The sequence below is a fragment of the Colletotrichum gloeosporioides genome (assembly GCF_011800055.1).
Source record: "Colletotrichum gloeosporioides strain Lc1 chromosome Unknown consensus_10, whole genome shotgun sequence".
Classification (NCBI taxonomy): Eukaryota; Fungi; Ascomycota; class Sordariomycetes; order Glomerellales; family Glomerellaceae; genus Colletotrichum; species Colletotrichum gloeosporioides.
This window is the reverse complement of record NW_025544655.1, coordinates 270270-291398: the sequence shown is the minus strand read 5'-3', so window position 1 is coordinate 291398 and position 21129 is coordinate 270270. Positions and strand designations below refer to the sequence as shown.

Below are 21129 nucleotides of genomic sequence, written 5' to 3'. Positions count from 1 at the left end.
GCTCTGGCGGCGAGCGAAAAAGCCGAGAACCAGGCTTGGGCCTTTTCTCTTGCCTTCCAGATGCGCGCGCAAACGGTTCTGGACATCCGGCTTTGAATGGCATTTTGGGCCTCTTTTTGTTTGCAGCGCGCATGGCATAGGACACGCTGGATCTTGGTTAGCCGCAACTATGGAACCGTTCAGGGCTGTCATCTCTCGCGAATTAATGGATTGGGCTTCCTGGTTCAACGACAGCGAGGTTTGGATTGGACCATCTGACCGACAGTCTGGGCTATCAGGCATTTTCCGTCGCGAGGGGGACTGCAGGAAAAGAGGGAAATGGATCAAAACGACGGGCTGTATTTCCCCTTGTATACTTGGTTCACAAATTCCCAAAGGTCCTCTCATCGCCTCCCCCTCCCCCCTTATCTCTCTCCCCCCAACCTACTACCCTCTTCCCTCTTCCTAGCCCCTCAAACTCCTTGTTCCCTAGCCCGGATCTTGGTGGTCTTTCTTGCTTCTTTCTACATTTAGGGATGGGTAAATTCATCACACGCAGGCAGGAATACTTCGATAGGACAGTTTGGCGATTGGAGTGCACTTTAAATCGATGGTCAATTTTTTTCGCGCTGAAGTGCCTGGTGACCCTATTCTCTATTCGGTTCAATTTGCGATGATTGGACGGGCGTACAGACACATTGACGATGAGCACCGGCCAGTCCAGGAACCTTGCTTCGTCCACCGCACCACAGACTCGGTGTTTACACCACCTATCGGCCCGGCGAGTCATTCCTGCGTGCAAGTTCCTCTCTCGGCTCCGAGTACGCCATCCAAAGGCCCTGATGGTGCCTGCGGGAGAAGAAGAGTGAGAGATGGCAGAATTACCGCCACCACGTTGAGGCAGACAAACACACGCGATGGGCAATGAACGGTGAGCAGTAAGTTTTGCGACATGGACGGCGTTGTTGTTCCAACTGCCCGGAGGTCTTGACGCTGCCACACAACCGCTTTCTTTGTTCCGCTACGCCTTACTTGCAATCTTGCCCAGGAGACGACTCACAGAGGCGCAACGACCACTGGAACCCCCTTGGTCCCCTCGATCTTTGGGCTGAGGTGTGGTAGGCGTATTGCATAAGGAGAATGACGTCGCACCTCGGGCGCCTCTGCCACCATCAATGCGAGACAGATGTGGTCAGACTAGTGCCGTTTACTAAAGGGTTCAAACGCCCCGCGGGGGAGACCCGGGCTTCTTCCTCTTCTCTTTGAATCTCATTCCTGCCTCCCCCGCATTTGGACTTATTCCTCTCGCTGCCTTTGGTGTTGCATACTATGTCGGGAGCCGGTTACGAACGCCATGAGGAAGGCCATGGGGGCCCCCGGGGACAAGAGTGGAGATATCGATGGTCAAGGCATGCAAGGCTCTGGCCTCTGATAGTAAAGGGGGGTTCGTATTGGCCAACCGATGATGCTCACTTGGGGTATTTTGGCGCCTAGGCACGTCAGCCACCCGTCAATCGGCAGGTTGTTGACGAATTCTGAGAGTATCGAGTGCGGCTGGGTTTGGATGGGATTGGCGACTCTCATGGATATATGCACCTCCTGTTGATCATTGCATATAGGCTGTTCCAAGATCTTATCGGGGAGCGGGAGGAAATCGGACGCTGCTTAGCAGCATATCCGGCCCCACAGTCCCTTCGCCGGCGGCCACGCTACCCCTCCATCCTCCGCGGGGGCCATTCGACCCAAGGAGCAGAGGGCCGAAGATAGGCTAATGCATTGGTTGATGGTTGATTGCCCCCCTCGGATATGGAGGTCGATTGACTGGTCAGAACGGATAGCTTGCCTATTTCGAACCCGATGTTCTCCGCATTTTCCGGGAGCCTAGAAGCTCCGGCCAGGAGCTTGACACCGCAACGACGGACGACGGTGGATGCATTGGCCAATTGGGCCACGGCCAGCGGGTATCTTTCCCCTCGGGGGAGCTTCGACTGGAGACTAGGTAGCGCCCTTCTCGGCAACGAAGAAGGTGGGCGAATCGGCCATATCTATGAAAGTAGCAGACTGAGGCCATCTTCCAAATGGAGGCCGGGCCGGTTGCGGTGCACTGAGCCGGTCCCGCCGAATCGGCTGGTCTTTTTAAGTTGTCATGCACTTCTCCCGATAGACTTGAAACCAAGCATTTCATTTTTTCCCAGCCGTCTTCTCCTTGTCTGAACCTCGACCTCTCAGCCCACCCGCCTCAACTTTATCAACAGCAGACGCAACAGCAACTCATCCATTACGCGAAGAAAGACACGGGCCATGAAGTTGACTTCTCTGCTGCTGGGCTGCTCGTCGGCTCTGCTAGCTTCTGCTTGTGGCAACCACGGTGACGACAAGGAATGGACCAAGGCTGAGCTGGATGAGCTGGAGGCCAAATGGGGCTTTGAGGTGAGTCCGACTTTCTGACATTATGAGTAGGCATCATGACTGACTCTTCTGGCAGTGGGGTTCGTAATGACCATCGTCGATGACATGAAATACTCAACTCACAAGTATAGGTTTCACGGGCATCGGCACGTTTGCTCATCTCAAGCACGCAAAGTGCTTGACCACCCCACAAGAACTCTACGACATCGCCATCATCGGCGCCCCTTTTGACACAGCCGTGAGCTACAGACCAGGTATCAACGCCTCCGCATCGCTTGTGAGAACCCATCAGCTGAAACATGATCCTCAGGCGCTCGCTTCGGTCCCCGCGCGATTCGCCAGGCATCCAGCAGACAGACGTCCTTCCGTGGCTTCAACCCCCGTGCCAACATCAACCCGTACGCCAACTGGGCCACCATTATCGATTGTGGCGACATCCCCGTGACGCCCATGGACAACGTCATTGCTCTCGACCAGATGAGCACCGCCTTCAGGGAGCTGGGACAGAGGAAGCCCGTCTCCTCGTCTCTGAGCAAGCCCAAGCTGATCACCCTTGGCGGCGATCACAGCCTGGCGCTGCCCGCGCTGAGAGCGTTGAAGGAGACTTACGGCCAGCTCCGCGTGTTGCACTTTGACGCGCACCTGGACACCTGGCACCCGGAAAAGTACCCCTCCTACTGGACGTCGACCCAGTTCAACCACGGCTCCATGTTCTGGATGGCCGGCAACGAGGGCCTCCTGTCCAACACCACGTCCGCCCCCTCCGTCCACGCGGGCCTGCGCACCCGTCTGTCCGGCACGGACTTTTCCGACCACGAGGACGACACGGCGCAGAACTGGGTGCGCATCGCCGCCGACGACATTGATGAGATCGGCACGGCCGGCATCGTCAAGACCATCATGGAGACGTTGGGGACGGAGGACCCCGTGTACCTGTCGATCGACATCGACGTACTGGATCCCGCGTTTGCCCCCGGCACCGGTACTCCTGAGCCTGGTGGCTGGACGACCCGCGAGCTGATCCGTATCCTGAGAGGTATCGAGGGTCTGAACCTCGTTGGTGCCGATGTTGTTGAGGTCTCGCCTGCGTACCAGAACGCTGGCGAGGAGACGGCGCTGGCGGCGGCGCAGGTCGTGTATGAAGTGCTGAGCTCCATGGTGAAGAAGGGGCTGGAGGGGATGGGCAAAGAGGGCAAGGCCGCTGCTGCTATCGAGGCCGAGGTGAAGGATGAGTTGTAAGCGATATACTTTGAGGAATGATATTGGCGTCGGGAGGAAGCGGCCATGACGAGAGGATGGGGCGGGCGTTCAAAACGAGGACGGGCTAGGCCCATGAAGCACAACCTTGGCTTGGGGTTGACGAGCTGGATGACAAAGGCGGCGAAAGGCATCTCACGATCGACTCACATAGGGCCATTTACGGTCTATGTTCAGCGAATTTAGCGGCTTACATTAGAGATTGGAAACCGATTGCTTCGCTTTCGTCGAGGGGCTGGGCCGTTTGTGAGATGCTAGGCGATTACACCAGACTTTCGGCCAACCTATGTTCGACTTATGTGATGACCACGGCGAGCCATTGTTAGAAACGTTACTTCGATCGCGCCTTGATACTAACATCAAACAATAAGTTGGGTGCCTACAGTTGACTACGCGAATCCCTAGCTGGGTTCACGTCGACTGCACCTTCTGCCACGCACGCCCGTCCTGATGTTCTACTTATTTGCGCCATTCATCTTGATACGAGTGCTACTAACATCGATTCGGCTACAGTGAAGTGAATTGTTATTCCCCTGATGAATAGACAGCGAGAGCCAGGTGACTTGCGCCGTCAGCCGAGTCGATATCCCCACATCCCGGCCGTATCTTGGTTTGGAGAACAACGGGCAACATGTCTTTGGAGATCAAAAACACCATCAATCACATGACATCCTAGGACTGCATCAACAAGCCTGGTATGTCGGTGAGTTGACCGCCTTTCAATTCCCCTTTCACCTGCCCTGCCGGCTCTCTTGACAACAAACAAGCGAGTCCAGTGAGTGTGTTCGAAACTCCTATCTTCGGAGCCCAACCCTATCGTTCAAGGGCCCGAGCTCCTCTCCAATCTGGGCCCCTTATCTCTGAGCAATCGAAATGCTCAATTGACACCCGCTCGAACCACAGGCATCGTCCTCTGCTTGTCCGGCGCGCCGGCAGGCCAGATTCACTGTTGATTTGTGTGCCCTTGCGTTGCCCGAGGGCCGGTAGCAACCACGGACCATAAATTCCTCGTCAGGTAGAGGTATCAAGGTGTCTGACCAGTGTAACGAACCCCTGGGCACGATGAGTGACTCACCCTTCCCTCGCCTGGTCTCTGGAATTGCAGTTAGATAAATGAGGCCCTCGACGGAAGATGCTCGCCCGAGAGAAGCTCCTGTATCAATTCGCGTCCTCTGGTGACATTTGTGTACTTTGTTCCCGGTTCGAAGGGTCGGGTTTTAGTGACTCACACAGCGCAGCTGCGGGAAGGTACATCAGGCCCACCCCTCCTCCGTCACCTTAGATTTCCCCTCCGTCTCGCGTTCCCACCAACTCAATCCGATTTTACTACCCCGCCATCCTCGCTCGACCGCAGCCCAAAAATTTCCCGCCTCACGTCCGGGACGAGAAACGAGTCAACAAACAACGTGTCCACTGCGGCCATCGTCACATACGCCCGCTTTTCCGAATCTGATTGAATAATAAGTGGAAGAGAAGCCAGACACTTTCAGAAACACCGCAAACATGGCCGCCGTCCAAGAATTGGCCGAGCGCCTCAAGTCAGACGACAAGGTCTACATCGACACCGACGCCGGCGCCGACGAGCCCACGACCACGGGCACCGAAGCCTCCCCCTTCAAGTCCCTCGCCGCCGCATACATCTCCAACATCGATACTCCCGGCCGCACGTTCTTGTCCCGCGCCTCCAAGACGGGCGACGACGAGGCCGCCCGTCTCGAGTGGAAGGAGCCCGCCAAGAGCGCCGTCAAGAAGGCCCAGTCTGCCCTTGACGCTCATAAGAAGAAGCTGGTCAAGGCCGCCCAGAACAAGGCCCAGGAGGAGGAGCGCGAGAAGCAGCGCCTGCAGACTCTCGAGGCCGCCAAGCAGATTGTCATCAAGGAGGATGAGTCACTCCCGCCTGCGAAGCGCATCACCATTGGCGAGAAGAACGTCGAGCTCGGCGACGGCGATAAGAAGGGCGCCCGCGTCAAGATTGCCGGCCGCATCCACAGACTGCGCGAGCAGAAGCAGGCCACTTTCATCACCTTGATTGACGGGTACGGTCACCTGCAGTGCGTCCTGCAGGCCGGTGATCTGACCAAGACCTACGATGCCCTCACTTTCGCGCAGGGCACTTCCCTCTGGGTTTACGGAGAGCTGAAGAAGGTGCCCGAGGGCCAGACGGCCCCCGACAACCGCGAGCTGCACGTCGACTACTACAAGGTCATCGGCAGCGCCCCCAGGGATGACGATGCCATCACCAACAAGGTCTCCCTGACCCAGAACCAATGGGACTCCCAGATGCTGGACAACCGCCACCTGGTTCTCCGCGGCGACAACGCGTCTGCCATCATGAAGATCCGGGCGGCTGTCGAGTGGGCCTTTACCAAGACCTACAAGGACCTCAAGATCACTAAGGTCTCTCCGCCTGCCCTCGTGCAGACCCAGGTCGAGGGCGGTGCCACGCTCTTCTCCGTCCCTTACTACGACGAGACCGCCTATCTCACCCAATCCTCCCAGCTCTACCTCGAGACCGTCCTCCCCAGTCTCGGCAGCGTCTACTGTATCGAGAAGTCGTTCCGTGCCGAGCGCAGCTTGACCCGTAGACATTTGGCCGAGTACTCTCACGTCGAGGCCGAGTTGGACTTCATCGAGTTCCCCGACCTGCTGGAGCATCTTGAGGAGGTCATGTGCCGTGTCATTGACAACGTTCTGGCCGACGAGGAGATTGCCGCCTTGATCAAGGAGCTCAACCCCGACTTCAAGAGGCCCGTCCGTCCCTTCATGCGCATGAAGTACACCGACGCCATTGACTGGCTTAACGCCCAAGATCCCCCCATCCTCAACGAGGAGGGCGAGCCCCACAAGTTTGGTGACGACATCGCCGAGGCTGCTGAGCGCAAGATGACCGACGCCATCAACAAACCCATCTTCCTCACCCACTTCCCTACCGAGATCAAGGCCTTCTACATGAAGAAGGACCCCCAGGACCCCCGCGTGACCGAGAGCGTCGACTGTTTGATGCCAGGTGTTGGTGAGATTGTCGGCGGATCGATGAGAATGGAGGGCTACGAGGAGCTGCTCGCCGCTTACGACAGAGAGGGCATCCCGTCCAAGGACTATTACTGGTACACTGACCAGAGAAAGTGAGTTTCTCCCTAACAATGATGAGCCCATACATCAGCGCTAACCACGACCTTTCTAGGTACGGCACCTCCCCCCACGGCGGCTACGGACTTGGTCTAGAGCGTTTCCTGGCCTGGCTTGCCAACCAGCACACCGTCCGCACGACATGCTTGTACCCCCGCTACATGGGCCGTTGCAAGCCGTAAACAGGTGGACTGTCGTCGTGAGATAGGTCGGTGATGTGTAGTAGAAAGTCTAGCGTGCTTGAAAAGAAAAGAGGAAAACGCTGCGGCGGGGCATCAGCGAGATCATTCAGGGTTTTTCAGGGGACTTTGCAATGGTTTGCCGGCATTCAGCTGGGCAAAGGTATCGGAGACGGGTCGGTCTAGATAGGAGTTACGGAATTCAAACCATCTCTGCCGGAGCATGATTTCCCGGAGGACAGAAGCGGTTGTGAGCTCCGCGAAAGGTGACTTGTAATAAGAGACAACAAAAGCCAAAGCACCAGCCAAAAGTGTCAGACGCCCCGGTTTCCGTCAGAAACACTGCCGAGTCCCGACATGGTTGCTTTCCAACTCGGGTGACGTCGACTTTGAGGATTAAAATTCGGTTCGAAAACTCGCCGATTGGGCCCTGGCATACTGTCACCTTGTCTTGCCTGCCGGGGGGAGCTCGTCATTTTCGACAGACGAAAGACGCGAAAACAACAAAAAGCCAAAAAAGCCAAATAGTGAGACATGGTGCGCGAGCCGAGCCTAGCACGACATGTTTATTTGCTCAAGCTTCAAATTTTGTCAACTCAAGTCAGACTTTAAGCTCTCGCCTTCTGCACACTGTTGGAATGACAGGATAAAAAGCAGACGGACACACGCAGGCAAACCAACCACCACTACGTAGGACCGGGGGTGTCGTCTGTTCGCGGGCGATGCTTCCTGGTCTTCGACCAGGATCTGTCTCTGAACATAGGCAGACAGGGGGAAATACGGATACTGGGTGTGCTGGAGTCGCCAATTGAGGGACGAGGGGTTGAAGGCCCGGAGCCTGTTAGAGAAGCTGCAGCGTCTCCTTCGCCCTGGCCCGGCCGATCTTGTGTTTGAGGCGTCCACATCAGACCTCTTCTAGAAGAACTTGGTGCCCTACTCTTCAGAAAGGGGGGAAGAGACTTTGGTGGATGCCCGCCGAGTCGAGGAGCCGGCCGGCCTTCAGCCCCGGTCTGTGCGGTCGACCCGTGGTTGCGAGGCGGCTGTCGTGCGAGGAGAGTGTGTGGCAGTATCACCCGAGACCTCGGAGGGCGAAAGGTTTTCGTTCGTTCGTCTTGTGCTTGTCTGTGGTTTTGCGGGATGCCTTTCTTTCAACTTCTCTAGAGCCTAGCAGTCCCTTCAGTTCGGACTATTGATCAGGAACACGAATTGAACCTTCGATTACCGGCATACCATCGCGGCCGCCCTCGAAGGCGGCAGATCGCGTGCGCACTGATGTACCGGCGATCGGCCAGCAAGCGGGGACAGCGACCATTGGATGCTGCCGAGGGGTTCAGGGGGAGGAACCGAGCGGGCGCTGGCGCGTACAGCTAGACGATTCACGGGGCGGCAGATTGAAATGAACGGTGCAGTCAGTAAAGCAGGTGGTGGGGATGCGCGCCGGGCATGTCCATCGCAGAACCCGGAGCCGTCGGACAGGGCGTTCGGAAGGGTGGCAAGGTTTGTCCAGCGAACAAGACACAACGTCGTAGCAGCCAACAGGCTATCCATGAAGCTTAAAACCCAATTATGGAGGGCTGCGGTGGGAGCATGCTCGCCGGCAGCTGGCTTCCTCGGATGTATGGCATGGCAGGGCGCCATGGCATTTTGGCTGGTAATTGTGGCCGGTATTGAACAGCGACAAAGCAACCAGCCTAGGTCTCTTTATGCTCGACTCAAGGACGTTGTTGCTCAACGGTGTGGCGTGGGTCGACTCTGCAAAGGGAGGTGGCCCGAGAAAAACGCACTTCTGGCAGCGGAGGAAAGCCATGGCTGTGGTCAGTTGATGATCTGATGAGAGAGACAATTGGACGAGTAATGACTTGATGCGAGGCGGATCTAATGCGGATACTGCCTGCAGCTGATGGTTCCCGCTCCATTCAAGGGGCGTGGACGTTGCCGCTGCCGCTGTGCGTCTGCGTCGGGTCGAGCACATGCATTGGCGCTTTTGGTACCATCGCGGCTATGTAAGGCACCATGGGCAAGGGGAATTCTGTCCGCTTTGAACAGCGGCTGGAATGTACATCGATCGCTTGACAGGTGTCGAGTGTCATTGGTCTTCTCACGCATCCGTTTTGCACGTTGCTTTTGAGTCGAGCAAACCATGAGCAGGCCACCAAATCGAGCGGCCTGGGTAGCTTTGTGGCCAATGGGTCTGAAGCAGGCCAAACGCAAGACATGGCGTCGCGAAGAGTTGCAGAAGTGATCTGAGAGGTCAAAGATATCTGATCTAGATGGTGCAGCATTCGGCTCTCATTTGGCGGCGCTTGGTGCCAAGGGGATCCCGAGTTTGGGTTCAGAAGCCACGTTTCTCTGGCCATTTCTGTCAAAAGCTGTGCTTTTTGAAGTGTATGATTGATGGTGCCGGGACACTGGCGAAAGCTAAGCCACGGCTGACGGGGCCAGCCGCGTTAGAGGTTTTCAAGATATTGACCTGAAGTTGAATTCTCGTGTCCCAAAGCCCCCCGTAGCAGTCTGGGGGTTTTGATGAACCCAGGCTCCTTGCAGCGGTGTTTCATCCGAATAGCTGGACAGAAGTGGAGGCAGGCCGAGGTCGCGTAGGGGTAGAAAGTCGATATCACGGTAGTAACACCGGCCGATTGTAAGTCCAAGATGGATGAGTCTCAAATCCATTGCGTAGCCAACCGCAGGCACTGTGCTGCAGATGCATGGTCGATCTTGTCTCCGAAGAGTGTCGTGTAGTGGGGGATAAGCAGCGTTGGGTTTGAGCTGTATCGCAATTTTGGAGCAACGGCACGTCCGTCGATATTCTCGCGCTCTGGCGTTCTAGAGCGTGGGGTCAGAAGATGTTATGGGATGAGCGGCGAACCGAGAGAGGGATGAGCGGGCCAGATTCCACGAGTGTGGTGTGCAAGATTGAGGTGCAGCCGGTGCAATTTCAATTCTTCATCAGAGGCGCTGAGAGACAGGCGGGAGTTCGGATATCTGGGAGGCTCGCACAACTAACTGCAGGTCATCCGTACAAAGTGTGGGCATAGGCAGAGTGTTGAAGTGGAGACCGAGCTTGGAAGACGTTCTGGCAAAGGCGGCTGTCAATGTTCCATCAAGCTGAGTGGGGAGAATGATGAACCCTTGAGGATTGATCGGGGAAAGTGTTAGGAACGGGACAGACCAAGCCAGAAAAGGCCGTGCCTTCCCCTGTCGGCCAGGTGGGAGCAAGGGGAAGGCTGGCTGGAAGCGGCCAGGGATGTGATCAGGGGTTTTTGGAGGGGACGCACCTTACGGATACCTAGGTACCTCAGGGATGGATGGAAAGGAAGGGGAGAGGCTTTGGGTGCAGACCAGGTGAGCAAGAATGCCCGTACCTGACAATGCAATATCGGCAAGCTGGCTGTGCACGAAGACAGTGGAGGGCCATGCAGCGCCAGCAGAGCACAAGTAGTATTCACCCCGTTACCCAGTAAGGCAGCTAATAGTAAGTAATGCTTGTTTGCTTGACTCTGTCTGTCAGCGCAAAAAGACCGACTCATTCACCTCTGGCCACGTCGCTGTGCACTTGCACTGCACTTCAGTGTTGTCTCGGAGATGGAGAATCGCGTTCGTAGATGGCTAGCGTCGACCAGATCCCCTGGATGTCTGCCCAGCCGCCGCCAGTCAGCAAAGTCCACGATGGTCGACGGGGGCTAAAAGTCGAGGTGGCACTTGACCAACCGACAAATCAGGAGAAACGAGGCTCAAGCTCCGAGTCTTCGCAATTGGAGATGGAGGTCCAAGGCAGGCCAAGGGGAGAGGGGCTTCAAGGGGGCCAAAAAAAAAAAAAAAAAAAANAAAAAAAAAAAAAAAAAAAAAGGGGACCAGGCCAGGGGCCGCGAAGGCTGTAGATGTGGATATTCGACACTAACAAGTCATGGACGGAGGGCAGAAAATGGCTTAAGCCGACCGAGGCTGGAGGTAGAGGGAACAATTGCAAGAGTGAAGATGCGAGCCTGGTGTATCCGTACGGCGGTAGCCAAGTAGGACCCCTAGGCACTGGCTGAGTGGTTGGTTGGTTGGCGGGTTGTGGAGATGGCGGCTCACCCGCATCCGCATCCAAGGCGAGGGCGAGGAGGCTATCCGATTATCGTACCTCACCTGGAGATGCAATGTGCATGACTGGGACAGAGAATAAGGCAGTTTCCCGTGATTACAAGCCTTGCCGAGTATGAACTCGACCAGGCAGGCTAGTCAGAGCAGCAAATGCATCTCATCTCACCTAGATTTGTGGAATTTCCACACTTGTCGTCTAGAGTAGGCGACCGACTTAGTAGTACTTTGGGTACGGTACCGACCTTAGTCAGGGGACTCGACAGAGAAGTACGAATGCAATACGTATGGACCGGCCCATTGCGCGAACCCCGTCGAACTAAAGACAAACCAGTGGTGGTCCGTAGATGGCGGCGTGATGACGCTAAAGAACCACCATGGCGGTAGATGTTCAAGTCTCGTGGCTGTGGCTAATGAGAAATGACGGCTGGCTGGCCCTACCCGCCGCGAACTTTTTGGGGTTTGCATTTGAGTTTGGGGGGAATGGGAGAGTCGATGATGGGCGCGGGTCCTGTTGGTTCCCCAAGGCGTGTGCTTTTACGTACATGCGGATAGGGCGCCTGAACGGAGCATTGCGAATAATATCCAAGTCGAGAGAAGATGTAAGCCGTATCCGTATTGCAAGTCGCCGTTGATGCACGTCCCATCATGTAGGTGCCTCAGCATGCTGATGATGATAGGTAGGGTGGTTCCCGTCACATCACAATGAGCATCATCATCGACGATGCTCTCTGACTGTCTGACACTTTTATCCAATGTTCATCACCGTTGGTAAAGTCAGTGCCAGAGACCCCAGTCAGGGAGTTGTGCCACGGATGTACCTTGCGTTGGCTCCTGATTATTTGTGCAGATCGGCCTGAAATGCCAGGAACATGCTGTGTTCGGTACGTACCCCGTGCGATACAAGGTTAGTCCAATGTTCCGTCGCCCGTTGGGGACTCGAGAGCTCATCCTCGTCCCCCACTGCGTCCACCGTCCACCGACCACTGTCAGTTGCCAGCACTGTGAGAGTGCGGTGCGGTGCCTGACCTGACCTAAGATGGCTCGTCTGATTGGTCACCCGCCTGGCACCCCCTTTCCACGCGCTCTTTCTCCTCCCCACCTCCCCCCTAACTGCAACCGTGCAGCACGCCCAGAAGGGGCCATCACGCCGTTGAAAGTATCTTTGACGTGTAATTTCTAACGCAGAATACTCACCAAGGGGGGCGACCTCATGCAAAGGCCCCAGGGGGCCGCCGTTGGCACCGACTGACAAGACGAGATGGACTGACGGACGGATGGATGGGCACGCGGACAATCAACCAGTTGGGCCGGTCTGGTCTACGGCCTACCAAAAGTCTAGGTCCAGGTCCGTCCAGGTCCAACGAAACAGAGAGTTAGTTGCCTTTGGAACTTGGACCTGGACCACAACGAACGACCGTCCTACCGTCATACCGTCAGGGCGAGATGGCTCAACTCAGACCGTGGGTGTCAGGTTCCTGTCAGGGTGGGTGGTGATGGATGTGCGTGGGCCGCACGTAAGGTAAGGTAGTGTACGGATACTGCGTGCCAGCCATCCTGATCAGTGACCAGCGCCGAGAAGGCAGAGCCAAGCAATGGAGAGCGAGGCAGACGGACGAGCCGCGCAGTCAAACCCGTCCAGTGATGCTGAGTACCTCAACACCGTCGGTCGTCTGTACTTTCCAGCCGCTGGAACATGGAAAAAAAACATTTGAACATTGGCGGCGGCGAGAATAAGGTGCTTGGTAGATGGACATACATACCCACACACCCAAAAGCAAAGTACCAAGTCTTCATATCGCGGCTGTCAATGGTCTTGGCCACGAATAAGTGCAGAACTCTCTCGCCCTCTTCCCTTTTACTTTTCTGCCCCGCCGGCATTGCGTGCTCTTTCTTTCTCTTGTTTCCTCTCTCCTGTCTCCCTCTTTACCTACCTACCAGGGGAATCTTTCAAGGTGGTTGCCGGTCTGCCATCTGCCCCGTGTACGTGTACGTGTTCTTGGGGAAGAGAGGTTTGTGAGGATACCTTACAGATATTCGTACCTACCTACAGCAAAGACAGACGGGCGGTGTACCTTGCTGCCATTCGTCGAATCGTACCAACACCAGCCGACCCTCGCTGCAGTCTGCATTCTGCTTGCTGCTGCTGCTGCTGCTGCTGCTGCTGCTGCTGCACTGCTGCACTGTCAACCGCACCGCGCTGCTCCAATCCCCCGGGCTCTGCTAGCCTCCTGTGGGCAAGGCAATGTGGGTTCTTCTCCCCTAATCCTGGTCAACCTCATCAAACTTAGCGCAGCCAATTCTAGCTGCACCCTTTTGGGTAATCAAAAGCCTACACGAACCCCCCGGAACGCAGCGCGTGTACCCTCACTACCCTTACCTCTCGACTCCGTCCTGGGCCTGCCACCTTACTGCATACTCCTCCCTCTCCGCTCTTCTGCTTTTTTGCTCACCTCTTTTTTTTTTTACGCCCTGCCTCTCACGCACACACACGCTCTCTCGCTTCTCACTCTCGCTTCCTGGCATCTTCCTCCCCTTCCTTCTTTCTTCCCTCCTTTTGCTGCTTCATAACCCTGCTCTCCTCTTCTGGTTACCTTCTCCTACCTTACCCTACTTCTCTCTCCACCCGCCACCCCCTTCTCAACTTCACCTCCTCCAACCCTCACCACCTTATACCTTCCCCAATCCTCCTCTTCACCCCCGTCCTCCCTTTTTCTTCTCCATCCGCCCGCCCTCATCCTTAACCTTCCCACCTTCTATTCTTTATTCTTTCCAGCCAATCCGCGAGTCGCCGCTGACGACCTCACTGGCTCATGCGATCGTTACGGCTTCTGCCATCTTGACCAATCTTTTACCTTGGCTTCCACATTCGTTGCCCGTATAACCTTCGTCTATAATTCTTTGACCACCGCTAGCTCGACCTGCAAGGAGCCATTCACCAAGTCGTACGACTCGATCCGAATCGCATACACGACCTTCACTCAGCAGACGGTACCTCAGAATCGGCCTCGCCAGCGAATCGCAACTATTGCTTCCAACATTTGCTACACAGCTTAACAACCTGTTCAACTTCTTGCTCCAGCAGAGAAAGAGACGATCCGTCACCGGACTGCTCCGTGCCCAGTCAACCCAGCGAGATATCAACTCCAGTTCGATCCCTTTCGACAGTCCCGCTTTCTGAAGCGCCCACACGCGAACTTTGGGTTTCGTTGTTTCGATTGTATAATTCACTGTATTCGACTTGGACACCAAAGCCTACTCCGTAAACCCTTCAGGCCAGATTTGAGACACGATCAGTTGAACGTCGACGTTACGGTTCTCATCGAGTCTCGTAGCTTTCGAACGCGCCAGTCCCCAGCTTTCCGTGCCTGCTCGGGGCACGTTTAATCTGTCAAAACGGCGGTTCTATCCCAAATCGGTCGGGACAATCTTGTCCCTCCGCATCTACTCGGGATGCAGGAAATCCAAGGACCGGTCGGCCAGGGCGGCCCCAGTGCGCCTGGCAACCGCTTCCCCGGACATGCTTCCAAGCCTTCCAACAGCGACACCGGCTTCTCTCATGGAGCTTTCACTTCCAACATCTCTGGCTTTGCCGACAGGCACCCTCGCCGCGGCAACATTCCCACCATCAACACCCAGCCATTGACCCAGCACCAGCAGGCTCCTCCGTCCGCCGCCGACATGGCCACTCCCGGCACCGCCTTCGACATGCAATTCACCCCTCTGCTGCCTTCTCAACTGCTTCTCGGAAGCCCCTTCCAGCCCGGTACCCCTGCGGCCTTTGCCAGCCCCCAGTTCCAGAACCTCCAGAGCTTCCAGCAGGCCCAGCAGCAGGCTCAGCAGCAGCACCAGCACCAGAACGGCCCCATGAGCCCCGTCCAGCAGAGCATGTCTCCTCAGCAGTACCAGGCCATGGTCTCTCCTTCGACATACGGCGCTCCCCAGTTCTTCCAGCCTCAGTCACCCACGAGCGGTGGGTTCAGCAACATGCAGATTCCCATGCAGCCCAGCTCCCCTGTCTCCATGGGACCCGGCATGGTAACCGGCACCAGCCGCACCGTCTACCTTGGCAACATTCCCCCTGACACTTCGGCTGAGGAGATCCTGGGTCACGTCCGCAGCGGGCAAATCGAGTCCGTCCGTCTTCTGCCCGACAAGAACTGCGCCTTCATTTCTTTCTTGGATGCTAGCTCTGCCACCCACTTCCACTCTGATGCCATCTTGAAAAAGCTCTGCATCAAGGGCCAGGACATCAAGGTCGGTTGGGGCAAGCCATCCCAGGTTCCCACCTCAGTGGCTTTGGCTGTCCAACAGTCGGGTGCTTCCCGCAATGTCTACCTGGGTAACCTGCCGGAGGATATTACCGAGGAGGAGTTGCGTGAGGACCTTGGCAAGTTTGGTGCCGTTGACACGATCAAGATCGTCCGCGAGAAGAGCATCGCCTTCATTCACTTCTTGTCCATCGCCAACGCGATCAAGGCAGTCTCTCAGCTTCCTCAGGAGCCCAAGTGGCAGGCCCCTCGTCGCGTTTACTACGGTAAAGACCGTTGCGCTTATGTTTCCAAGACGCAGCAGCAGAACGCTGCTCAGTACCTTGGAATTGCGCCTGGCTACGCGCACATGCTCACTGGTGCCGACCGTGACTTGATCTCCAACGCTCTGGCTCAGCAGTCGGTGGCTGCGGCTGCTGTTGCGACGACCGCCGGTGGTATCAACAATCTCGGCAACCGTACCATCTACCTGGGCAACATCCATCCCGAGACGACGATCGAGGAGATTTGCAACGTCGTTCGCGGTGGTCTCCTTCACCACATCCGTTACATTCCTGATAAGCACATTTGCTTTGTCACGTTCATCGACCCTACAGCAGCTGCTTCCTTTTACGCTCTCAGCAACCTCCAGGGCTTGATGATCCACAACCGCAGACTCAAGATCGGTTGGGGCAAGCACTCCGGTGCTTTGCCTCCTGCCATCGCCCTTGCTGTTAGCGGAGGAGCCTCTCGTAACGTGTACATTGGCAACTTGGACGAGACGTGGACAGAGGAGCGCTTGAGACAAGACTTTTCCGAATATGGCGAAATCGAACTGGTCAATGCCCTGCGGGAGAAGAGCTGTGCGTTCGTCAACTTCACCAACATTGCAAACGCCATCAAGGCTATCGAGGCTGTACGCAGCAAGGACGAATACAAGAAGTTCAAGGTCAACTTTGGCAAGGACCGATGCGGCAACCCCCCTCGTCAGCTGTCTCAGCAGCAGGCCCAGTCCCCTCGTACTGAAGGTGTCTCTTCGCCGCCGCCCACTGGCTCCCAGAACTCAGGTTCTCCCACCAACGGCAACACCCCTCAGCAATCCGCCACCCTATTCAATGGAAACAACAATCCCTTGACCCTGTACTTGAATCAGGTATCTCAGCAGGCTCAGCATCAACAACAAGCCCACCAGCAGCAGCTGTACGGTCAACAACAGGCTCTGTTTGGCACCGCTCAGTCCTCTCCCAGCGAGCTTTCCATTGACGTTCAGTCGCAGGGTCCCATCTCGGGCCACCAGCAGTCGGCCAGCATCTCCAACGGCTACCCTCAGAGTGCGTCCGGCCCTGGCCCTACCACGATCGGCGGCCTCTTGGCACCTGGCAACGGTCGCGGCCAGCACAACCGTGCTGTCAGCTTGCCTGCCCTGAACCCCGGCTTCGAGAACGGCGGTGTTCCCTCGCACGAGGGCCCTGAGCGCCGTGGCCACCAGTACCAGGCCAGCTTCGGCGGTATGGGTGCTGGTTACGGACTCGCCATTCAGGGTGGTCTGAACGGCTGGGTTGAGGAGGAGGTTGCCAACTAAGTCAGCTGGTTGCCTTCCCTCCCCCCAGCATGATGCTTTAGGAACATAGCGGAAAGATTGGTTAATTGTTGTAATTGCATCTCGCGTCTTCTCACTTCTCCTTCATTTCTTGATTCTTGATTCCATTTCATCTTTTTTTGTTCTTCTCATCTATAATTTTGGCCGGTTTGGCAAAGTGGTCTTGGGCTGTTTTCCCGATCCCAGAGCACGGGGAGGAGACTACCACACAAAATCTTTTGGCACACCCCTTTCATGCATATGATTGTGGTCGAACATAGCAGCAGATACCAGATTATGATATGCCTGGAACATGGCTTCACGATCTGTAGCCAACGTGGAACGGAATGGAAAATTGAGCCCACGGCGGGCTAGAGGAACGCGGAGAGAGGATCTAGAGAGTGGAAGCGATGCTGGCTTTGCGAAGCAGCAGCATCGCCAGCATGTACGTGTATTAGAGCGTTGTTCAGGAAAGGTATAGGTTTCCCTGAACAAAATGCAAGCGATCTCCGTTTGTAAAACTCCTGTGTTGATGTGCCGCTGTGACCCAGTTTGTTTGCTCGTCCTCGGCAAGTTCATGGGATGTGTCTCTACAGGATATGCTTGAAGATCTCGCTCGCTACAACGTGACTGTATGGGTCCATGTTTACCCCCCTTCCAGGACTTGGCAATTTCCATGATGCGGCGCTAATCATCGACACCCAACCTGCACAATATTCGCACTTAAACTACGTACGCTCTTGTGACCTGTTGGAGTGCGGGATGATCGATTTGCCCACCACCAATGCTTTTTTGCCCAAGTAAACGTCACGTGTGTTGTATTTTACTCATTCCTTGAGGGCGTGCCTACAGCGGTTGTGATGAACGAGCCTCCATCAACGCGCCTTCATACAGAATCCCGAGCTGAAATTTCTATATTTCAAGGCGTTGGACGATGGATGACTGTCAGTTTAGCGGTTGGAAAGCCAGATTGTTCTCTTCACTGTGGGTACTGCGGCATGTCGACGTTATCGTATACAGACTTGGTCGAGTTTGAGCTCTTGATTTCTCTCTCGCTCGATGCTGTGGCTACCCAGCAGGTCTTCGAGAAACGAGGGCGTCCAGATTGTCGGTTCACGAGCTGCTCAACGAGAATGTGTTCAGGGGCCAGGTTTCTGACGGTGCGTGGCTCAATTACGTGACGAGAGAGATATGGATACAATTTGAGGGACTCATATTGCTCCTGCGTTGACTTCACCGTGAAGCCCGAACACCTTGATGTAACACCGTGATCAGCTCCGGCATGGTTCAGTTTGTTCACTTGAATACATCTGATACTCGTAGTCTCTGCTCTCTATTTCTCCAAACTGAAACCCCTAGACAAGTTTGACGGTGCTATTGTAAAAAGCCCACTACATCATCGGAAGGGATGAAACGTAACCAATCGGGTATTTTTCTGTGCGATGTGATGAACGACGAAGTATGCGACCCTGTAGACCCTGTAAATGTAGCACATCTCTCAGCTCTATCCTGTAAAAAGCCCGCTCGTCCAAAAACATGCTGTCTTTTTTTTTTTGACCCTTAACGGTCAAAACATTACTCCATCATCTCAAGTAGAGTCATTAGTATCCAGCCGGCTCTGGGTTGACTGGGATAGCCGGGGCGTCGAGGTTCGCGCGGCACTGCTGCTTCCAGTTCTTGGGGGTGTACTTGTCGACGATCGACTTGAAGGCGGCCTGCGTGACATGTCAGAATTGCGCATGCTGGGGCCGTTAGGGTCCGATCGGCAGTGCTTACCAAGGTGCAAAACGACTCGTCACCTTCAAGATGGCTTCCAGTAGGCTTGCAGCCGGGGATAGTGACGGGCTCATCGTTGTATCTCAGTCTTACGTAGTATCCGTCCAGCTGGCTCTTCTCAGCTTCAGTGAGGTCGGAGATGGGCTTACGACCGATCCCCGGCGGCGCGGTGCCGGGAGACGGAGTGCTGGAGCGGCCAAACGAGAACCATGAATTGAACCAGCTGCCTGTTTGAGGGGCGGCAGCAGCTGGCACAGTGGTTGACGTCTCTACGGCCGGGATCTTTGAATCTCGGAACAGTTCAATGGCGATGTGACTGGTGAAAGGGGGCCACTTGTCATTGCCGAAAGCACCCAGACTGGACAATACACCTGCCAAGGTGGTATCATGGCAACCACTCATGCCAAATCTTACGGGATGGGGAGCGGCGCCGGAATTCTTGATTTCGTAGTCACCGTCGGCCGGAGTGTGCTCCACGCTGCCGACCATGCGAGCCACAACATCGCCCATCAAACCACCGATGCCCAGGGTACGGTACTCCTGACTCTCCTTGTATCCGCTATACCACTCCTCGACACCAATCTTCTCTATGATTGAAATGACCTTGGCATCGTAGAACTCGGAGGGAAGCTTCGTCTGTGGACCATGGGCACGCGTGGCATTGATACTGTCCATGACACCACTCAATCGAGGACGGGAGTCGACGGCAACTCGCGAGCCTGGCGGCATCCACTTGCCGAGCTTCTTGTTCAGGTATTCCATCTCTGGCGTTTCGTTCCACCGGTCGGCAGTACGCTGGGCAAACGCGCGGGAAAGGACGGCAAAACGACGGCACATGCCATCGTTGGGGAAGAGAGTTTCGTCTGGCTGTAGTCGGGTGATGATGGCGAGGGTCGGCAGGTCGGGGGCTCGGTTCTGAGTTGGGTAGAGGCCGGTAAGAGCCTGTTGCAGCGATTCCAGAGCTCTGGGGACAGGAGTCGAGCGCAAGTAGAGGGAATCTGCGTTGGTGAGGTCCGCGGGGAGGAAGCCAAGGCGATCGACGTAGAGGTTGCGGAAACGACGGCCTAAGTTGCGGGTGGTCTCCCGACCGCGGTCGGTGAGCATGCCATGGTCACATATATCGTCGAGCTCGGCGTTGGGGCCGGCGGCGATGATGGGGCTATCATCTGTAGGATTGAAGGTCTCGAGGCGGCGCTTCCAGTCAAGATAAGAATACTCTCCCGTGTCGGGATCCAGGACGGCGGAGCGGAGGTGGCGGACGACGCGGCAGTAGGGCCAGTACGGAGGCAGGCCGGTTTCCTGGAAGCGTGGGGTGACAGGCGTGCGCTCACCGTGGCGCAGGAGGATCTGCACGAGCTGGAGCTTGAGCTGGGGAGGGTACAACTGGCGCAGCTCGGCGTCAGTGTAGGGATTGCGAGGCTCAAGGGTCGTCATAGTTTCGGAGCTAACGAGACAACGCGAGGAGTTGAGTGTTTGGAGAGGAATGCTTGTGACACTGACGCTCGCACGGGGGAGGTCGGGGGGAGGAGGAAAAGGGAAGAGCAAAGGTAAAGGTGGTGAAAGACACAGCTCAGCTCAGCTTAGCAAACAGAGTAATTCATGGGATGAGACGACGGAAGTGGAAAGAAGCCGGCGAAGCTCAGAACGCGCAGTCGCTACAAGCAGATGTGTTTCTTTTGTTCCGCGAGGCAATCGCTTGGACCAGCCCCCTTGTGTGACACTGAGGTGGTACCTTGCGTGTGAGAAACAATAGAAGGCCGTAGACTGTAGGTAGGACGGAGGATAGGGATATGCGGGGCAGGGATTCTGACGTTAGGTGGGAGCAAAGCCAAGCTACCTGACCTACCTACGTAACCTATGTTGTGGTTGCGGGTGAGGCTTTTGGCCCCGCGGCTATGCTAGCAGCAAGCACCTTGGCGTACCTACCTTACGTTCGCAGTACCTCAGCTACCTTACATAGGTAGGTACGTGTACGGAAGCTAGTGGGACGATAAGCTCCTTATCGGCAGAGCCAGTCCACCACGTAAAGTAGGTAAACATGGGAAGGCACCTAACTACCTAGTATGCGCTAGGAACCAAGGTACCTCACCGCCGCACTGCAGCTGGCTCCGCGGGTAAGTATCGTCCATCCTACGCCGCACATCGGCCTAAATCGCAATCTGGAATCACGGTAGAACGCCCAAGCAAACTCATCTGAAGTTGGGGGCAGGTTGCGAGTTTGGGCTTTTGTCAGGCCATAGCCTGAGCTTACCTTTTGACGGCGGCACCTAATACTTGCTTCTGCCCACCACACGTCTCGAGCAATCGGGTCTGACCCGCGAGATTGCGTTCCCGACTGCAGCATTCCCTGTTATGCATTTGTCTTTACCCATGTGAAAGTCCATCCACAGCCTTGTATTCTGTCTATGTATATTTCGCATTGCTGCGTCTGTATGCTATTTCCTTGTTCATATACCCTCTCTTGCCGTAAGCATCGCCTGCAGCCAGTAAG

The 21129-nt window shown here is 55.8% G+C and overlaps 4 protein-coding genes across 4 annotated transcripts; 3 read left to right on the top strand and 1 right to left on the bottom strand.

The window, feature by feature from the left end:
- Positions 1–2280: 2280 nt before the first annotated feature.
- Positions 2281–3627, top strand: GCG54_00006621 (Guanidinobutyrase; the record flags this gene model as incomplete). The annotated part of the gene is made up of 4 exons (XM_045406620.1): positions 2281–2409; positions 2465–2472; positions 2515–2642; positions 2699–3627. The coding sequence occupies 4 exons, from the start codon at positions 2281–2283 to the stop codon at positions 3625–3627; spliced, it is 1194 nt and encodes a 397-aa protein (XP_045269872.1).
- A 1521-nt stretch (positions 3628–5148) lies between these two features.
- Positions 5149–6956, top strand: GCG54_00006620 (Asparagine--tRNA ligase cytoplasmic; the record flags this gene model as incomplete). Its single annotated transcript, XM_045406619.1, has 2 exons — positions 5149–6770; positions 6830–6956. The coding sequence occupies 2 exons, from the start codon at positions 5149–5151 to the stop codon at positions 6954–6956; spliced, it is 1749 nt and encodes a 582-aa protein (XP_045269871.1).
- Positions 6957–14486: 7530 nt separating this feature from the next.
- On the top strand, positions 14487–16865 carry GCG54_00006619 (RNA-binding protein MRN1; the record flags this gene model as incomplete). The annotated part of the gene is made up of 1 exon (XM_045406618.1): positions 14487–16865. The coding sequence occupies one exon, from the start codon at positions 14487–14489 to the stop codon at positions 16863–16865; it is 2379 nt and encodes a 792-aa protein (XP_045269870.1).
- Positions 16866–18463: 1598 nt separating this feature from the next.
- On the bottom strand, positions 18464–20072 carry GCG54_00006618 (putative acid phosphatase SPBC4.06; the record flags this gene model as incomplete). Its single annotated transcript, XM_045406617.1, has 2 exons — positions 18464–18577; positions 18639–20072. 2 exons carry the CDS (start codon positions 20070–20072, stop codon positions 18464–18466), a joined length of 1548 nt encoding a protein of 515 aa, XP_045269869.1.
- Positions 20073–21129: the final 1057 nt, after the last annotated feature.